This window comes from Pieris brassicae, chromosome 6 (assembly GCF_905147105.1).
Source record: "Pieris brassicae chromosome 6, ilPieBrab1.1, whole genome shotgun sequence".
Taxonomy (NCBI): Eukaryota; Metazoa; Arthropoda; class Insecta; order Lepidoptera; family Pieridae; genus Pieris; species Pieris brassicae.
Window position 1 is genome coordinate 20953479 of NC_059670.1, and position 15641 is coordinate 20969119.

The 15641-nt window shown below is 34.1% G+C and overlaps 2 protein-coding genes across 4 annotated transcripts in view; one reads left to right on the forward strand and one right to left on the reverse strand.

Annotated features, from left to right (window-relative positions):
* Positions 1–5018, forward strand: part of LOC123710807 (hexokinase-2-like) — a 30738-nt gene extending 25720 nt beyond the window's left edge. For both annotated transcript variants that reach the window (XM_045663025.1, XM_045663023.1), the window contains exons 7-11: positions 354–562; positions 875–1012; positions 1641–1786; positions 2806–2939; positions 4278–5018. In XM_045663025.1, coding sequence (XP_045518981.1) covers positions 354–562; positions 875–1012; positions 1641–1786; positions 2806–2939; positions 4278–4367 — 717 coding nt within the window. In that variant the 3' untranslated portion in view covers positions 4368–5018. The remainder of the gene's footprint in view (positions 1–353; positions 563–874; positions 1013–1640; positions 1787–2805; positions 2940–4277) is intronic.
* A 2110-nt stretch (positions 5019–7128) lies between these two features.
* LOC123711444 (epidermal growth factor receptor kinase substrate 8-like) overlaps positions 7129–15641 on the reverse strand; it is a 31345-nt gene continuing 22832 nt past the window's right edge. For both annotated transcript variants that reach the window (XM_045664042.1, XM_045664040.1), the window contains 7 exons: positions 15281–15405; positions 14501–14644; positions 13653–13707; positions 11526–11621; positions 11075–11190; positions 9194–9382; positions 7129–9018 (listed from right to left, as the gene is read on the reverse strand). In XM_045664042.1, the coding sequence (XP_045519998.1) occupies positions 8947–9018; positions 9194–9382; positions 11075–11190; positions 11526–11621; positions 13653–13707; positions 14501–14644; positions 15281–15405 (797 nt within the window). In that variant the 3' untranslated portion in view covers positions 7129–8946. The remainder of the gene's footprint in view (positions 9019–9193; positions 9383–11074; positions 11191–11525; positions 11622–13652; positions 13708–14500; positions 14645–15280; positions 15406–15641) is intronic.

The window sequence follows — 15641 nt, forward strand, 5'->3', positions numbered from 1 at the left end:
ATTGTCATTACAACGTAGGAAACGTTATATGCAAGTAATTTTGACATTTCACTTTAGTTTAGTTTTTAGTTAGCTGTTTACACAGTTAAGCTTATGCCATAGAAACATTACATAAATATGTTTGCTGGAATTGCCATAGAGTTTTCATTTATTCAGTCAATAAGTGAGAGACAATATTAAGAAATTTGACTAGTTATAATAAAACTACTGGTTCAAATTTAAATAAATTTGAAATATACCGTATACATCCCTGCTTGGTAACTGCAAGTTCAGGCAATTTTTTGCTTGACTTGGCGGGCGCACTATCATACTCCCAGAAGCCGTAGCGAAATCCTTAATTTTGTTTATTTTAGATTGGTGTCATCCTGGGTACTGGTTCCAACGGTTGCTACATGGAGAGGGCTGATCGTGTCATGCATTGGGAGTCATCCCATGAGAGAGTCCACGATGTCTGTGTCGATATTGAGTGGGGTGCGTTTGGTGATAATGGATGTCTGAACTTCATGAGAACGGAGTTTGATAATGAGGTCGATCGGAAATCGTTATTGGCTACGAGTTTTACGTGAGTTTCGCTTTTATATCAATATTAAAGATTTTGGTCTCACTATAATCTATGTGCGTTTTTAATTGAAGCATGGCAGCAAGCCAATGCCTTAGACCCAAAAAGACGACGTGTGTGTAAGGCACAGAAGGCTTATCACCTACTTGCCTATTTTAGTAGCGCGTCTGATCTATTTTCTTATATATCAATACAGTGATGTTACTAACATACAATTTCCTCTTGAATATATAACGGAAATTGTTATAAATTTTATTATATTTGTATAATTTGTTTAAATGTAATTGTGAATGGTTAATTTTATATTTTTTTCAGATTTGAGAAATACATTGGTGGTAAATACTTGGGGGACCTATTGTGTGCAGTGCTGGGAGGGCTTGCCAGGGACGGTGTCTTTCCTGCTGCACCCACATGGGGAGAACTGGCTAGTGCACACGTCAGCATGTTTGAAGAGTAAGAATTTTATCTTTTATTGACCACAGCCATGACATATTATTTAACTACCTGATTATTAAAGATTTCCTCTATACGATAAGCGCTGAGGTGGAATGGAAAATTGTATTGGCACAGGATTTCTATTAAGGATTATTATACGCATAATTGTGAAACGAAAGAGCCCTTTAAACAAATATAAATAGAATATGGTTCTTTTCTCTCTTAAGGTGCCTCAACAGTATTTATTAATTCACATAGACACAGTTAAAGTACGAACTCGCCTGTGTACCATATGCTGACAACGAATTATTTCATATTTCGGCTATACAATGCTCAGAGGCGATGATAACTCGTAGAAACTTATCGTGGTTGGTGACACAGAAGTCAGTTCACCTGACTCGCGCTGCTGTCAGTTCGCGCTGCACAGAAACTGGTAGAAACAGACTGTCCGGTCAAGGTGTTTCCTTGCTTACCACGACGCTTAGAAATGAGCTATCGACTGAGGAAAGAGAGGAAGGGAATACGTTGATTAGAAGAAGACTTAAACGTCGATAAAGGAAGTGTAAAATAATATGAATGTTTGAAAATACGTATGTTTAAGTTAATAAACGTCAAAATGATCTCTTATTAAATCAATTAATTTCAGAGAAAATGATGTTGGCGAGTGGAAACGTACGGCTGAAGCTCTTTGCGAAGCCTGTGGAGGCTCCACAATATCACGCGCTGACGCCTTAGTCGCCCAACATGTTGCCCGTGTCATATCAAACCGAGCTGCCCAACTTGTGTCTGTCTGTAAGTACATTCCTTTTTGAAGTTCTATACTGCTTTTGGTGCGTTAGGGAAAAATGATGAGAGTAAATTTATACGATGCGCGCGCATACCGCAACAAGAAACCGTTCAAATTGTTCATTTCTTTAAGTATGTTGAAATATTATTTTTGTCATATTTAAATACAGTGCATCTAACTATATAATGCGTTAATAAAACTTTCAATGTATTAAATATCTTTTTTTTCTAACGTAGAATAATGCGAAAGATAAAACAAATAAAAAGATTTTTATCTTGTTGTTAGTATAATTTCTAACGCGTGTACATAAGTAAACACACATGTTTTTTTATAATAAAAACTTAGGTTACAAATAGGTTCGGACAAAATGTATATATCGCTAGTACTCATACTAGCGAATCCCTATGTTGTTGTTTTGGGTAATTATTATTCGAAATTCTATTTGTAGAGTTATATTAAATTAGCTTTTGATATAATTGCGTTTTGGGGACTGCTATTGTGAAATATACAGTGGTGTATTGTATTGTCTTTGGTTAACATAGCTTTTACACATTGAAAGAAAACATTTTTTTTAACCGGATTAAAGCTATTTGTATTTTTATAATATAAGTTATATAAACAATTATAAATTTATAATAATACAAATAGCTTTAATCCGGTTAAAAATTTGTTTTCTTTCAAGTGGTATATTATTTATTTATTAAAGTTCACATAATGTTTTGTTTACAATATTTCTAACAAGATATTCTAAAATAACGAATAATTACTGTAAATATAATTGTTCCTTCTGTAAAAAAAACTGTTGTGTTTACTAGTAATTTTATGCTTAAGAATTCGGAATAATAGATGCGTAACAATGTTTTTTTTTTAAATTGATTTGTCTAATAGCAAATATACTAAGCTCTATATAGGTGTTTTTTCTGTTATATCCGCGATAATCCGAATGAGAGGTGACTGTAAGTTGGTTGGTACAGACAGATATTGAAAATTCGAATAAAATAATTATTTTTGTATACATTTTCAGGTATCTCAATAATATTGCGTCGTATGGAACGTAATCACACGTCCGTGGCAGTTGACGGCTCGGTCTTCAAAAGACATCCGCGAATCGCGAAACTCATGAACAAATATATCTCATTACTGGCTCCTAAACACAAGGTAACCTTTAGAAAATACCTACCATGATTCATATTCTGTCTTTAGTAATCTACCATAGGTAAATGATTCGTTTGTGTTTCAAAATGACTCTTAAAATATATATATAATAATAATTGCTTATTTATATACAATTGTATTAAACTAAGATGCGGTCTCCGTTTGGGAGGCCATCTTCAACTTTATACATCCCATTTTTATTCATTATCATCAATTTTTTGCGAGTTGAACCTTTCAATCTCGGGCCATCGCTCTTTTGTTCTGCCCTTGGTTCTTTATCCTTTTGGGTCAAAAGAAGTATAATTTTATTTGTTACGTCTATAATTGTCTATAATTTATGAATAATTATTACTGAAAAGACGGTCGTTGCTCACTTCTTCGTTCTCATTTATACATCGAATTAAGCAGAATTGAATATATCGTAATATTAATAAATATAAATTGTAGGAACGCAACAATTAGGTCCTTACATATGAAATTGGCGTTATGTATTGGGAGGAACATAAAGTCGAATATTTTTAAATATAATACATATATTTTATTAATCAAAGTATGAACCATTGTTTTCTATGCACTTTTGCCATCTCATAGGTAGTTCATTGATCCCTTTACTAAAAACAACAGTCGGACGGAAATCAATAAAATCTGTGAAGGCGATTTGGACTGCCCCATCAGAGGTAAATTTTTTCCCTTGCAAGAAGTTGTCCAAATTTCGAAAAAAATGGTAATCTGTTGGAGCAAGGTCCGGGGAGTACGGAGGATGTCTTAGACATTCCAATTGAAGCTCTTCTACTTTGGTAGCCGTCTGTTGTGCAGTGTGTAGTCTAGCGTTGTCGTGAAGTAGCAGTGGCGTGGAGCGATTGACCAGCCTAGGTTGTTTAGCCGCTAGCTTTTCCATCATGGTTTGCAATTGCTGACAATAGACATCAGCCGTAATAGTCTGGCCAGATTTGAGAAAACTGCAATGAACAATACCGGCACTAGTCAGCTAGTAGGCTTGGGGCAGGATTTGGCTGGCTGGCCAGGATCCAACCATTGCGCTGAGCGCTTCCGATTATCATAAAGAATCCATTTTTCATCACAAGTAATGATTCGATTTAAAATACCTTCATTATTGTGCCGGTTCAGTAATGTAACGCAGCAGTCGACGCGCGTTTGCCGGTTTGCTTCAGTCAATTTTTAGTACAGTGAGGTATTTGAGTACAGAGTGGCCAGTACGACAAAACGCCAATTTCATATGTAAGGACCTAATATTATGAAACAAATATAATAATCTCAGCATTTATCATTTTAAATAGTAAATCTCCACAGGTTTTTATAGTTACGTGGGTTTTTTTCCAGTTCACACTATTAGGCGCTGAAGATGGAAGTGGCAAGGGGTCGGCGTTGACAGCAGCAATTGCTGCCCGAGTCGCTGCAAGACAATTCTAACATAACATTCAGGAATGTCCACGAAATGACTGACTATCGTATAGAAGAGTAGATTTAGACATGAGTATTGCCTTCTTTCTCTAACGATTATGCTTTCTATTATGTCAGTGGTTGGAGAGGGATGGCAATATATTTGTTATATCGGCGTTTTAGTTTGGTAAAAGAGACAAAATTTATTGGAGGAGTTATTGTCTGCTATGTATATTTTAATACGAAATAATTGTACCATATAGCATGATTTCATTTCGTTATAATTTATATTATATATTGAACTATACTGTGATTTTAAACCTCGCAATTAAACAATTGTAAATTGTAGTGTACTTTCAGTTTCATAATTCATTTTTAATGAACAATATTTTACTGTCAAAGATTTTCAATTTGTCAAAGTAAGTTTTCTGTTTTGAATTGTCAGATTTAATTGATATTAATGTAACGATAGGACACTTGATAGTCCATTTGCAGTTTCTCGCTTAAAAGTTATTTATTATGATAATGATATATAGGTTTGGCCACGTCGAACGAATTAATGAGGAGCGGTGAAAGTGAGGTACGTAAGGGCTGTAGCATGTGGATATCCGTTGTCTCTGTCTACCCCTTCGAAACAGGCGTAATAATATACACAAATAAAATAATATATACAAACCTGTACATATGTAGTATAATTTTGGTTTTTTTAAATAACTTAATTTCGCCGAATTTTTTAGTTGCAATACGTACGACAAACTCTCTTTGTAAAAAGCACCATTTTATATCTAATATCAAAAATAGTTATATTGTTATTACGATACACTTCAACTATATTTTCGATCTTATGCTTTTAAGAATAGGATATAATTTTGCTCGATGTCTCGCTGGTCGAGTTGACCATTTCCGTAGATATAGTTTAATTTATGTGCCATATCCATATATAGATAATTATACCATTCAAATTGCATATCATTATGTTAAGTGGGTTGTCAAATTATTATATAATTTTAAGCATATATGAACAGGTCAGTATGGGACAGCAGACTGTCTCTTCGATTTACGAGCGCTTTTAGTGTCAATAATATTTCATCAGGTTTCGAACTTACAACCTGTTATTGAGATTTAAGTGTATCCCTAAGGTAAAACTGAATTTACCGGGTCAATTATGCAACTTACCAGTCGTAATTGCTACGTGTCGTATCGTTTATAGCGAATTTGAAATTTGGAAAGAAAATCTACGATCTGTATCAATAACGATTGGTAATTTGTAAATTGAACCCAGGTTAGTACATACTATAATTGTTATACATTTGTTGTTACAGGAATATATAGTTAATAAATAATTATTATATATTAGATTTATTGAAGACATTAATAAAGGTTTTAAGTATATATATATTTAATTTCTCTTTAATTTAGTTTACTAAGCTAAGAACTTAGCAATTGGCAGTTTAAAGAACTTAGCCATAAACAAAATGCCAATTTTAGCTTTACAAGAACTTATTAATTATCGGACATCGGCTTTTTCATTTGTAATATTTTAATGCTCTTTTAAATTTAATAAATACAGTATTGTTACGATTTATTAAAAAATATTTATTTCATAATTGAACAACCCTCACAACAGTTAACTGAAATTAGGAGAACTTTTTACTTAAAATAAATCTTGATCAATATAGGCCCGCTGTGTGTCGAATATTTCATACATTATATTATCGAATCTTTAGCAGTCATATGTTAAGTTATTCTACGTGTTATTTTATGTTATATCACCCACGTGAAAATGAGGACAATTAGATACTTGTGAAAATATTATAATATGACATGAGAATTTAAGAAGCCGCGCTATCCAGATCCACGCAACTTGCTCACAATCGAGTAGCCCGCAATATTTCAGCACACAACTCCCGAGGTGACTCTCTGCATGGAAGAAGTCGCATGGGTCTGCCGAGCATCCGCGAACACACAATGTAAATACATAGTTAAGTAGGAACAAAGAAATATAATATATGTTTTTCGAAATTAGGTACGTAGTATTTTTAAAATCTCAAGCAGAAAGATCTTTGAATGTTTTTGGTAAATTATTATAAACCTTGATTGCCATACAAAAGGCACGTATATAAAATATGTACCTAGTCCAAAAACTCAACTGTACGTACCTCTAAAAAGAAACCATTCCTTATCCTTGTTAAATAAAACGAAAGATTCAGTAAGAAAGTGTTTATTCATTTAAAATAACAGTTATTTTAACGTTTACACTATAGGTCTTAATTTTCTATAAAGGTAACATTTGAGTCTCATTATTTATTTAAAGTGACACATGTATGGATTGACCCAAAGACAATTCCTTATCTGTATTAGTATTTTCTTTTATCAAACATTCAGAATATAAAGATAATTAAGACAAAACTATAGAGATGGCTACGAACTTAAATGGGCTACAACTGCCCGTTCTAACAGACGGTCTAACAGTAGCCGAATGAACTGGGGTAGACCGATAGAGCGATGGGCCGACGGGATCGAAAGGATAACTGGAAAGAGTTTGAGGAGGCACTCTCCCTAACAGGGGCCGCATCTTAGAGTACTAAAAAAGTTATTTATAGTATTGTCTTTTGTTAACATGGCTTTTACACATCAAGAAAACACTTTTTAAACGGATTGAAGCTATGTATTATTATTATAAACTTGATGATGGGTTTTTGCAGAAATACAGATAACTCAACTTTCTCTACAGCTGTGATACTTTTGACATTCAACACCTTTTGTCTTCAGTCACCGTGACCAAGCACGCGAAACGTCGGAAAATTTTAAATTTAAAATTGTGTAAATAATTATAAGTTTATAATAATAATACATAGCTTCAATCCGTTTAAAAAGAGTTTTCTTAATTTATTTATATCTATATTTGTTAAATCTATGTTCTCTGTCTTTGGATGGAAAAAGGCTTATTATTAAGACAAACGGACTATCCTAATATTAGTATAATAAAAGGGAATTACAGTGTCAGCTTTTTGACGAAGAAGTGAGAAAGGTGCCGGATTAAAGGGACGAAATTTTTTACATCTTGCTGCCCTGCCCACCCGTTTATATCAAACCTTCAAAACATAGAGTTGGCGTTTCTTGCTCCAAATACGGCTACACATATCTTACAGCCAATGGACCCGAGTGTGATTAAAAGCCTCAAGGGTCACTACAGTATCTACTCTACACTACACTATTATTAATGATACTGGTTGAATTTGAGGGCAAAACTTCTGTAAATGCAGCATGCATGCAGTGAATTTTATATCTAAGTGACACTCACAACTACACATCACTCTTTCGATATGCAGTACTTTGTACCAATTTTTCGAGTGATAAGATGGAAACAGAACCTTAGTTTGATAGCGACTTTCCATTAACCGAGTGGAACCAATAGATTAACAAGGGAGGAAATACGGAAAATCTTCAAACCTACATCGACAACTGCCTGCTTATAATGGCTTCACGAACAGACAAAGAAATTCTGAATTCAGCCAGAAACACTGAGGATCAAGAACAAGGAGATGAAGAAAATGAGACGGATGAGCCTGAGCCTCCGTCGAGCATAAAAGAAGCTCCGGTAGCAGCTAAATTATTGGCAAAATTCTTCCTTTATCACCAAGGTGCCTAAATATCGCAAGATATGAATAAAATAAGTAAAAAATACAAAAAAAAATTACTGGTGCAGCAAAAGACGTCAGGTGAAATTAAGAGACTATACGCAATAACATTCAAAATCAAAGATTTTGTTAAATGTACTTACATAACTACTGATACTAGTCGACTCTTCTAATTCTGATATTTTTTATCCACATTGAACGACAACTCTCTATAACGCCATAAATTGCACAGTTCCTTCAGTGTTTTAGAGTTTACACTGTATTTGTATTTTTCTAACCAAAAACAATTCAGCAGTGTCGGAGGTGTGTATGTTTGATCAAACCTACTATTTATATATTTATGGAAAAAGACTGAGCTATTATTTCAAAAAATTTGACGACTGTGCCTCAGATTTTTGTATCTGTTTCGTGATCATTTGTCAATATAATACGCAAGATGATCAGCCTCCCGTGCCTGACACATGCCGTCCACTATTTGGGTCTAAGGCAAGCCGGTTTTCTTCACCGTCCGAGCGAATGTTAAACGCAATGAATGAAACATCACGGGAATCGAACGATTGAGAATTTGTGGGACTCTGGCCTATTACAGGGAAGTCGCCCATAAGATACATTTCTGATTATCCCGTAAAAAAATTATTTAATTCAAATATAGCCTATTGTTTTCAGTGGGGACCCTTAGTATCCACAACTTTTTGGACTACAGCAAAAAGAGCCCTTAAATAGCCATCCCTGCTCAGGGATGAGTACCACGGTGAAGCAACTAGGTCCACATTTCTCTTTAAAGACTATATTTACTTTATAATCATAGTTTTGTTACCGCCTTATTAGTATCAACATTTATTGAATTAAATCAATCATTAACTAAAATATATGAATAATTTCAAAATTATTATAATTATTATTAATTTTAACTTAACAATAAGAGGAATTGCACGTATAGTCCAATTGTTTGTCGGCTTCATCCATGATCAGGTCACTTCCACTTTCTCCCGTACCTTCCGAAGGATACTCTGCAACTCTGATGCTGATGTGGTTCTGTACTGCTCGCGGATAGACCACCAAAAAATAAATTACATTTTGTTATTTTATACGTCCAGAATTAATTATATAAAAAAAAACTATCCAATATAGGAATTAACATTCTTACATTAATTAAAGTAAATAAAACATTATTTCTAATTTAATCCTGTAGAAGATATTAAACCCAAATCTCACCCCAGAAATATTTCGTTGTACAAGCACTTGGCTGTACAGTCGTTTTCCTTCATCGGCCCCCAGGACTCTTTCAAGTTGAGCTCTGGAAAGGGCGAACAGCTGGTGCCCTGATACACGCAGTTGCTTTTGAGCAGTCCGACTGAAGCCTTTTGCTTCTAACCATGATAACACTTCATCTGGATTCGATTTCTGTAAAATAGAATTAAGATAGCGAATAAAAAAGTCCCCGAGATAACTAGTCCCATATATTGACCGTCACAACTACTATTAATGCTAAAAATAGGGCCTGGAAAAAATATAATTTTGTGTGTAATTTTTTTTAATGTAGATTTTCTGTACTAAAACAATTATAGTTTCGCCAGGAATTGACTTACCTTGCAACCTTTTAGTTACAAAGAATGCAATCTTTGGCTCCTTAGAGATTAAAAAGGAATTGAGGAGATAATATATAATCTATACATCTAAATTAAAAAAAATATAATTTTCTATTAAGGCCTGTATCCACTTTGATTAGTGTTTAGTGCAGGTGAGTAGTTGGCTGCGTGGTGACGTGATTAGAAGCGTGTTGCGTGTGTGCGTGCGTGCCACTTGTCCTCTTGCCCTCACTTGCAGCGTGCCTGCCAAAACACGTCTGGACAGGCAGCATGATTCTCCGGCCGACCTGAGAGCAACGTAATATTCCGTCGTATCTTCAGCATCCGATTTCTTAAAGAGTTGTAGCTTGTACCATGAATGGGACTTCTATTAATCCATTTTGAAATCCATACTTTTCTTTGTCTTGCAAGTTCAGCTTCCAAAACTGCTTCGGTTTCAGATAGCACTGCGTTTAATACTTCTTTCAGTACTTCTTCCAATTGCAAGCGCGCTTCTCGATGTTCGTTCAAACTTGCTGATCGACAACTGAATTTACTTAACAGAGTAAACAAGAATGAATTCACACTAATCATCCTCAATTACTAATCACTTGCACTCGCAATAATCAAAGTTAATACAGGCCGCTACGTAACATTAACCTAGTTTCAGAAATCATAAATTCTGTTAAAAAGCTGTGTCCTGAGTCTAATTTTAAAATCACAGAGAGCGCTACCATTTGATAGTAGGCTGTTCTTGAAAAGAAATAGGGATGTTGACGTCGGTCCGACCGTAAGGACTGACTTCTACAGACTGAATAAATTAAATAGGCTGCTTAACATTTACCCGCTCACCGTCTACAATCTAAAAATACGACTAAAGGACTGGCTTATAAACACACCCTACACAGTGTTAGAGCTTCTTCTGAGACCTAGTATGTAGTGACACACTTTATTCATTCACTTACTGACTCACTCACTCACTCATGCACTCAAACGTGTTGATAACAGTTGAAAAATCAAAAACAAACATAAATAATATTAAAAATTGTAATTAAATTATATATAAATATATTTTAAGGAATGTATAATTAAGTTTGTTATGGAAGTGCTGGGAACCCTGACACCGGTTTTTTTTACTTCCCTTCCTTTAAAGGATTCCCAAATCTTGTACATTGTAATGCATATATGTACTTAAAATGAATAAACACATTTTTAAAGAAAACACTTTTTTACCGGAATGATCTATTATTATAAACTTAAAATTATAAGTTTATACATATATACATACATAGCTTCAATACGGTAAAAAGTGTTTTTTAAATGTGTAAAAGCTATGTTAACTAAATACTACACATTTTTATTTTATTTTTAAATTAAACATGACGATAATCTAAATCTGAGTAATTATAATAGTGTGCTTGCATACAAAACAGCGAATTTTATTGTAATATTAAATTTAAATAATTAAAGTAACTATTTACTTACCGAATAGACATATAACTACTGATAGACAATACATAAAATTTACCTGATGTATGAAAATGTCTGGAGTCTTTTTGATTTCGAGTCTACGTTGAATCTGTGGCAATACGGCCATCAACTCCTCGTGAAGACCACTGCTGGTGCTCATCACAGACTTGGTAGCTGTAATACGTCACGATAAAGTTTTATTAGCTTATTGTGTGGTTTTGTTTTCTTATAACTGATTTTCATTAAAAAAGTGTATTTTTTTGTGTCTCAACAAGAAAAATGTTGAAAGGAAAAAGCTAAATTGATAGGTTTGATTTATATTGTAAATTTTTATTTTCCAGAAAACCCAACATCATCAATCTCATCTACTAAGTTTATATACGAGTTATGTCTCGTTTATCAATTTTCTAATTATTATAATTTATATAAACAAACCGTTATCGTCACTTAAAAATATATTTTATTGATAAAACCTAGTTAACTTAATCTGTATATTGTTAGGTACTTACATTTCATTGTATCAGTTTTGGTAACCGGTGGCGGCGGAGCAATCGGCGGTTCGGGCGGGGGCGGTGGCGGAGGAGGCGGAGGGGGAATTGGTTTTTCTGTAACGAGTCGTTTGTGTGTGAACTATATTTTTATATCTCAACTATCGGAGCAGACAGAGGTTGTTCTGTACTCATGTATCTGTTTCAATCTGTTTAGAAGGAGATTAAATATAAATTACACACAATTTTTTCGATAGATTTGAACCCAGAACCTCCAATATATATGCCTCGCATTATTATTATGTTATATTATTTTAAACACATGACAATTGACGTAAAACAATGTCTATAGTACAACTGTTCTTTGTGTAATCACTATTTTAAATGTAAAATTTCATTTGGCTCTTTTTAATACATCTTAAACAGATATAGCAAATAGAGACAAAACTTTATCTTGAAGAGTGGAAATGAACTGATTTATTTTTAATGAATAAGGGAATATCACTGTTCACAGACACACACAAATTCTACACAAAGTGATTTCTAAAGACCTTATACATGAATAGTTGAAAATTAAGATCCATTATAGTTTATGATTAAAATAAGTTTTAACACTCAACACTTACCCACATCGAAAACAAACACACAAAGCAATACAAACCTTATAAACACTGTTAATACACGTTTTGAAACTTCAGACACACAATAAACATTTATTTTCTTATAGTTTCACTGTGTTTAGTATTAGCCTTTTAAGATTTTGATACGTCACACGGATAAAGGACAGAAGGAAACCACAATTGATAGATTACGAGTTTATTATAAGATTAAAAACTCATTTTACAAATAATTGCTGAAAGCGCGCTAAACAAAAATCCTGTAAACTTTAAGGTTATTACAGATAAACCATTAATATTAATAACTGCCCATGTGAATATATCACTAACATCTGTGAGCTTATGAGGTCAAAGACCTGAGGTGAATGACCTTTTGACTTTTTAACTCGCGTTTACTATTCTTTTAAGAAAAATATTTTTTGAAGTCTTTTTTTCGTATATTTGGCTGTTCACAGGGTTTTTGTTAATTATAACATATTCTAAATGTACGTATTTAATATCTTAAGATATGTACATTCTCATTAGCGATCACAGACGCTGTTTAAAAAAAGGAATTTGCATATAAAAGAGTTTTGTTTCTTGGTATGTCGAGTATTTTGAATAGAAAAGAGCCAAACTTTATAGAAATACATAAAAGTCTTAAATAAGGCGCGCTTTCATATATTATTACCTACATTATTTGTTCGCTCTGTCATACACAGAGTAATAAATATAGTATATAAAAATAGACTCTGTTTTATAGTGTAGAAAACGTGTTTGAAAGACATTGCCAAGCGCACACCGAATTACACTAGCACATAGCAACACACAAGAAACCAGAAATATAAGTTAAAAACTTACCGACATTTAAGAAAACCTCCAGACCAAACAGATGGTGTTAATATTACATCTAGGTTTATGATCCGTCAGCAATCGGTTATAATAAATTTTCAAGGGAAAACCCATTCGCCGTCGAAAATAAAAATTAATATGATATTTAAGTTTCACCTGGAGGCTTCCTTAAAATACGAAACAATAAGATACTTCTGTTTTCCTTCTAAACACCATGGTTCTAGCCGCTACAGCTTGTATTGACAGCTAATTCACGAATAACTTCAAACTGGTTTTGCGATGACCCGTCTGAAGTTAGACGTCAATCTTTTCGGTCCTTAGGCTAAATGCAAGTTAGTACGCGGTTATGTATCTACATAATAAATATAAATTATGACTTATTTTACTCGGAAATATCTTCTTTATATATGTCAACCGAAAAGTAATTGTTATAGGTTAGGCTTAGATAGATTTTTGGTCTATTATACATTTTTAATCTGTTAACAGATGAACGTAACATTTATTTAGTTGTTAAAACCGTTCTATGTATTGGATTTTAATATGTTTATATTATTTTGAAACTTTTTTGCCTTAATCTTTGCGTGGTTAAGGATTCATAGCCTAATTAACAACCATTTTTGAGCTTGTAGCGGCTAGAAATAGCGGAATTCTCCCTTTTTGCCAATACGATCATTGCGAACCCACTCCGCGCCCGCCCTACCCGCTGGGACTGTGGGACTGCTTCCGCCAGAGCCGCGTCCGCCGCTTGTGCCCTCCTATAAACAAATACATATATAATATACATAAATATCTCTTTTGGTTAAGAGAAGCAAGGAGATACTATATAAGGTTAGGTATGGTTATGCCAAACACATAATTTAAATTTCTGTACTACTCATAAAAGGCATTGGCGTATACTTCATTGGATGTTATAGAATATTGAGTAACATTTATTACTTAAAAAAAGCGCTTGAACTATTTGTATTTATTAAGTAACCGAGCGCAAGTGAAAAGCTGAGACAGGAGAAAAAATTAATTTTATATATATATATATAAGTTGATTGATTTCGCTGGTCGTGTTCACATTGTTAGCGGTAGTTGATTTAGTTCTTAGGGTAGGAAATTAAACACTTCAATGATGACTTAATTCACTATAATTTACTTCACTGATTTTACGTGAACTGTATAACTTCAAACTTGTGCAAAGAAAAGGCCCGTGCGCATGTGTCACAACCTCTTTTATAATCACAACTCCCTCCTCCGACTCGGGACCGACTCGACCATCACTTCGGGAAAAATCGAGTCAATTCGTAACAACTCGTAAACAACCGAACGAGTCAAATGAGTAACTATTGCACATGCGCACTATGTTTAGAATTTAATTAAATTAATATTAGAAGCTAACAACATGTTAAAGAGACGGCTCCGCTTTTTATATTTTTGTATGTACGTCAATTTGTATCATGTGTTTTAAGGTTCAAATAAAAAAATGCGAGGTAGATAACATTTCTAACGCAGGCTGGATTTCTTATAGAAGTTATTTGTATTAGAAAATAAATAACAACCAACCTGATAATGAGTATAGATGGGGTTCGGGTACAGGTGGGGTGAAGAGGGTGGGGTGATGGCAGGTGCAACGATCGTGTGCGGGACATGAGCGGTTACACCCCGACGGTTTCTGGCCTTCCACCATTTCCGGGAGTCATCTAGCACCTAGACATATGTAATGTTTAATTATTGCGCTAATTAATTTATGTTCCGTTAAACTGTTAAACATGACGGTTTTATATTTAAAAAATAATCAATGGCGCTACAATTTTTTTTAGGTCTGGGCCTCAGATTTCTGTATCTGTTTCATGATCGTTTGTGAATTGAATATACAAGTAGGTATAGGCCTTCTGTGCCTGACGCACGCCGTCGACTTTTTGGGTCTAAGGCAAGCCGGTTTCCTCGCGATGTTTTCCTTCACCGTTCGAGCTAATGTTAAATGCGCACATAGAAAGAAATCTTTAGTGCACAGCCGACGACCTCAGGGATGAAAGTCGCACGCTGAAGCCTAGGCCAACACTGCTCAATCTCAAATCTATTAATTATATACGAATAATTAAAAACACAAACTTTAAAACTCTTGTAAGAATTCATACTAAATGTTTGTTGTTCATAATTAAATACATGTAGCGCACACGCACGATACAAGCATGACAGAAAAGAAACTAGACCAGAGTTCTACCAATATATTCGTGTTTCGTTGAGGGTGATTTATCAGACAGGTATTTTACTTATAAAATTTTCTGATTTACATTTCAGTTTTCATATGGTTTGCTAACATCGTTTAAGTAGTCTACAAACCTCAAGGTATTCTCCGCGAACTACAGTTAGTTCTTTATCATTGTTAGCAGTCCGAGGGTATGTCACACGCACCACGCGTCCACCACGAGCAGCCACACCTTGCGCCCAGGCTTCACCGAGATCATCTGCAAGTTGATGACATATTATTAAAACTATATTATAATAAAGTCAGTGTTACATAAAATAATTGGAATCTCTGTATAGCTTTGGTATAGTTATTGAAATTAGGTATGAAATTTCTACAGTACCGTCTCCTCTTAAGGGCATTGTAGTTACATAAATATATTTTTATGTAATAGGAGGCACACAAGTACGTTGCCGGTCTATTAAGAAATGTTGCGCTCTTTTTTTGAAGGATGTT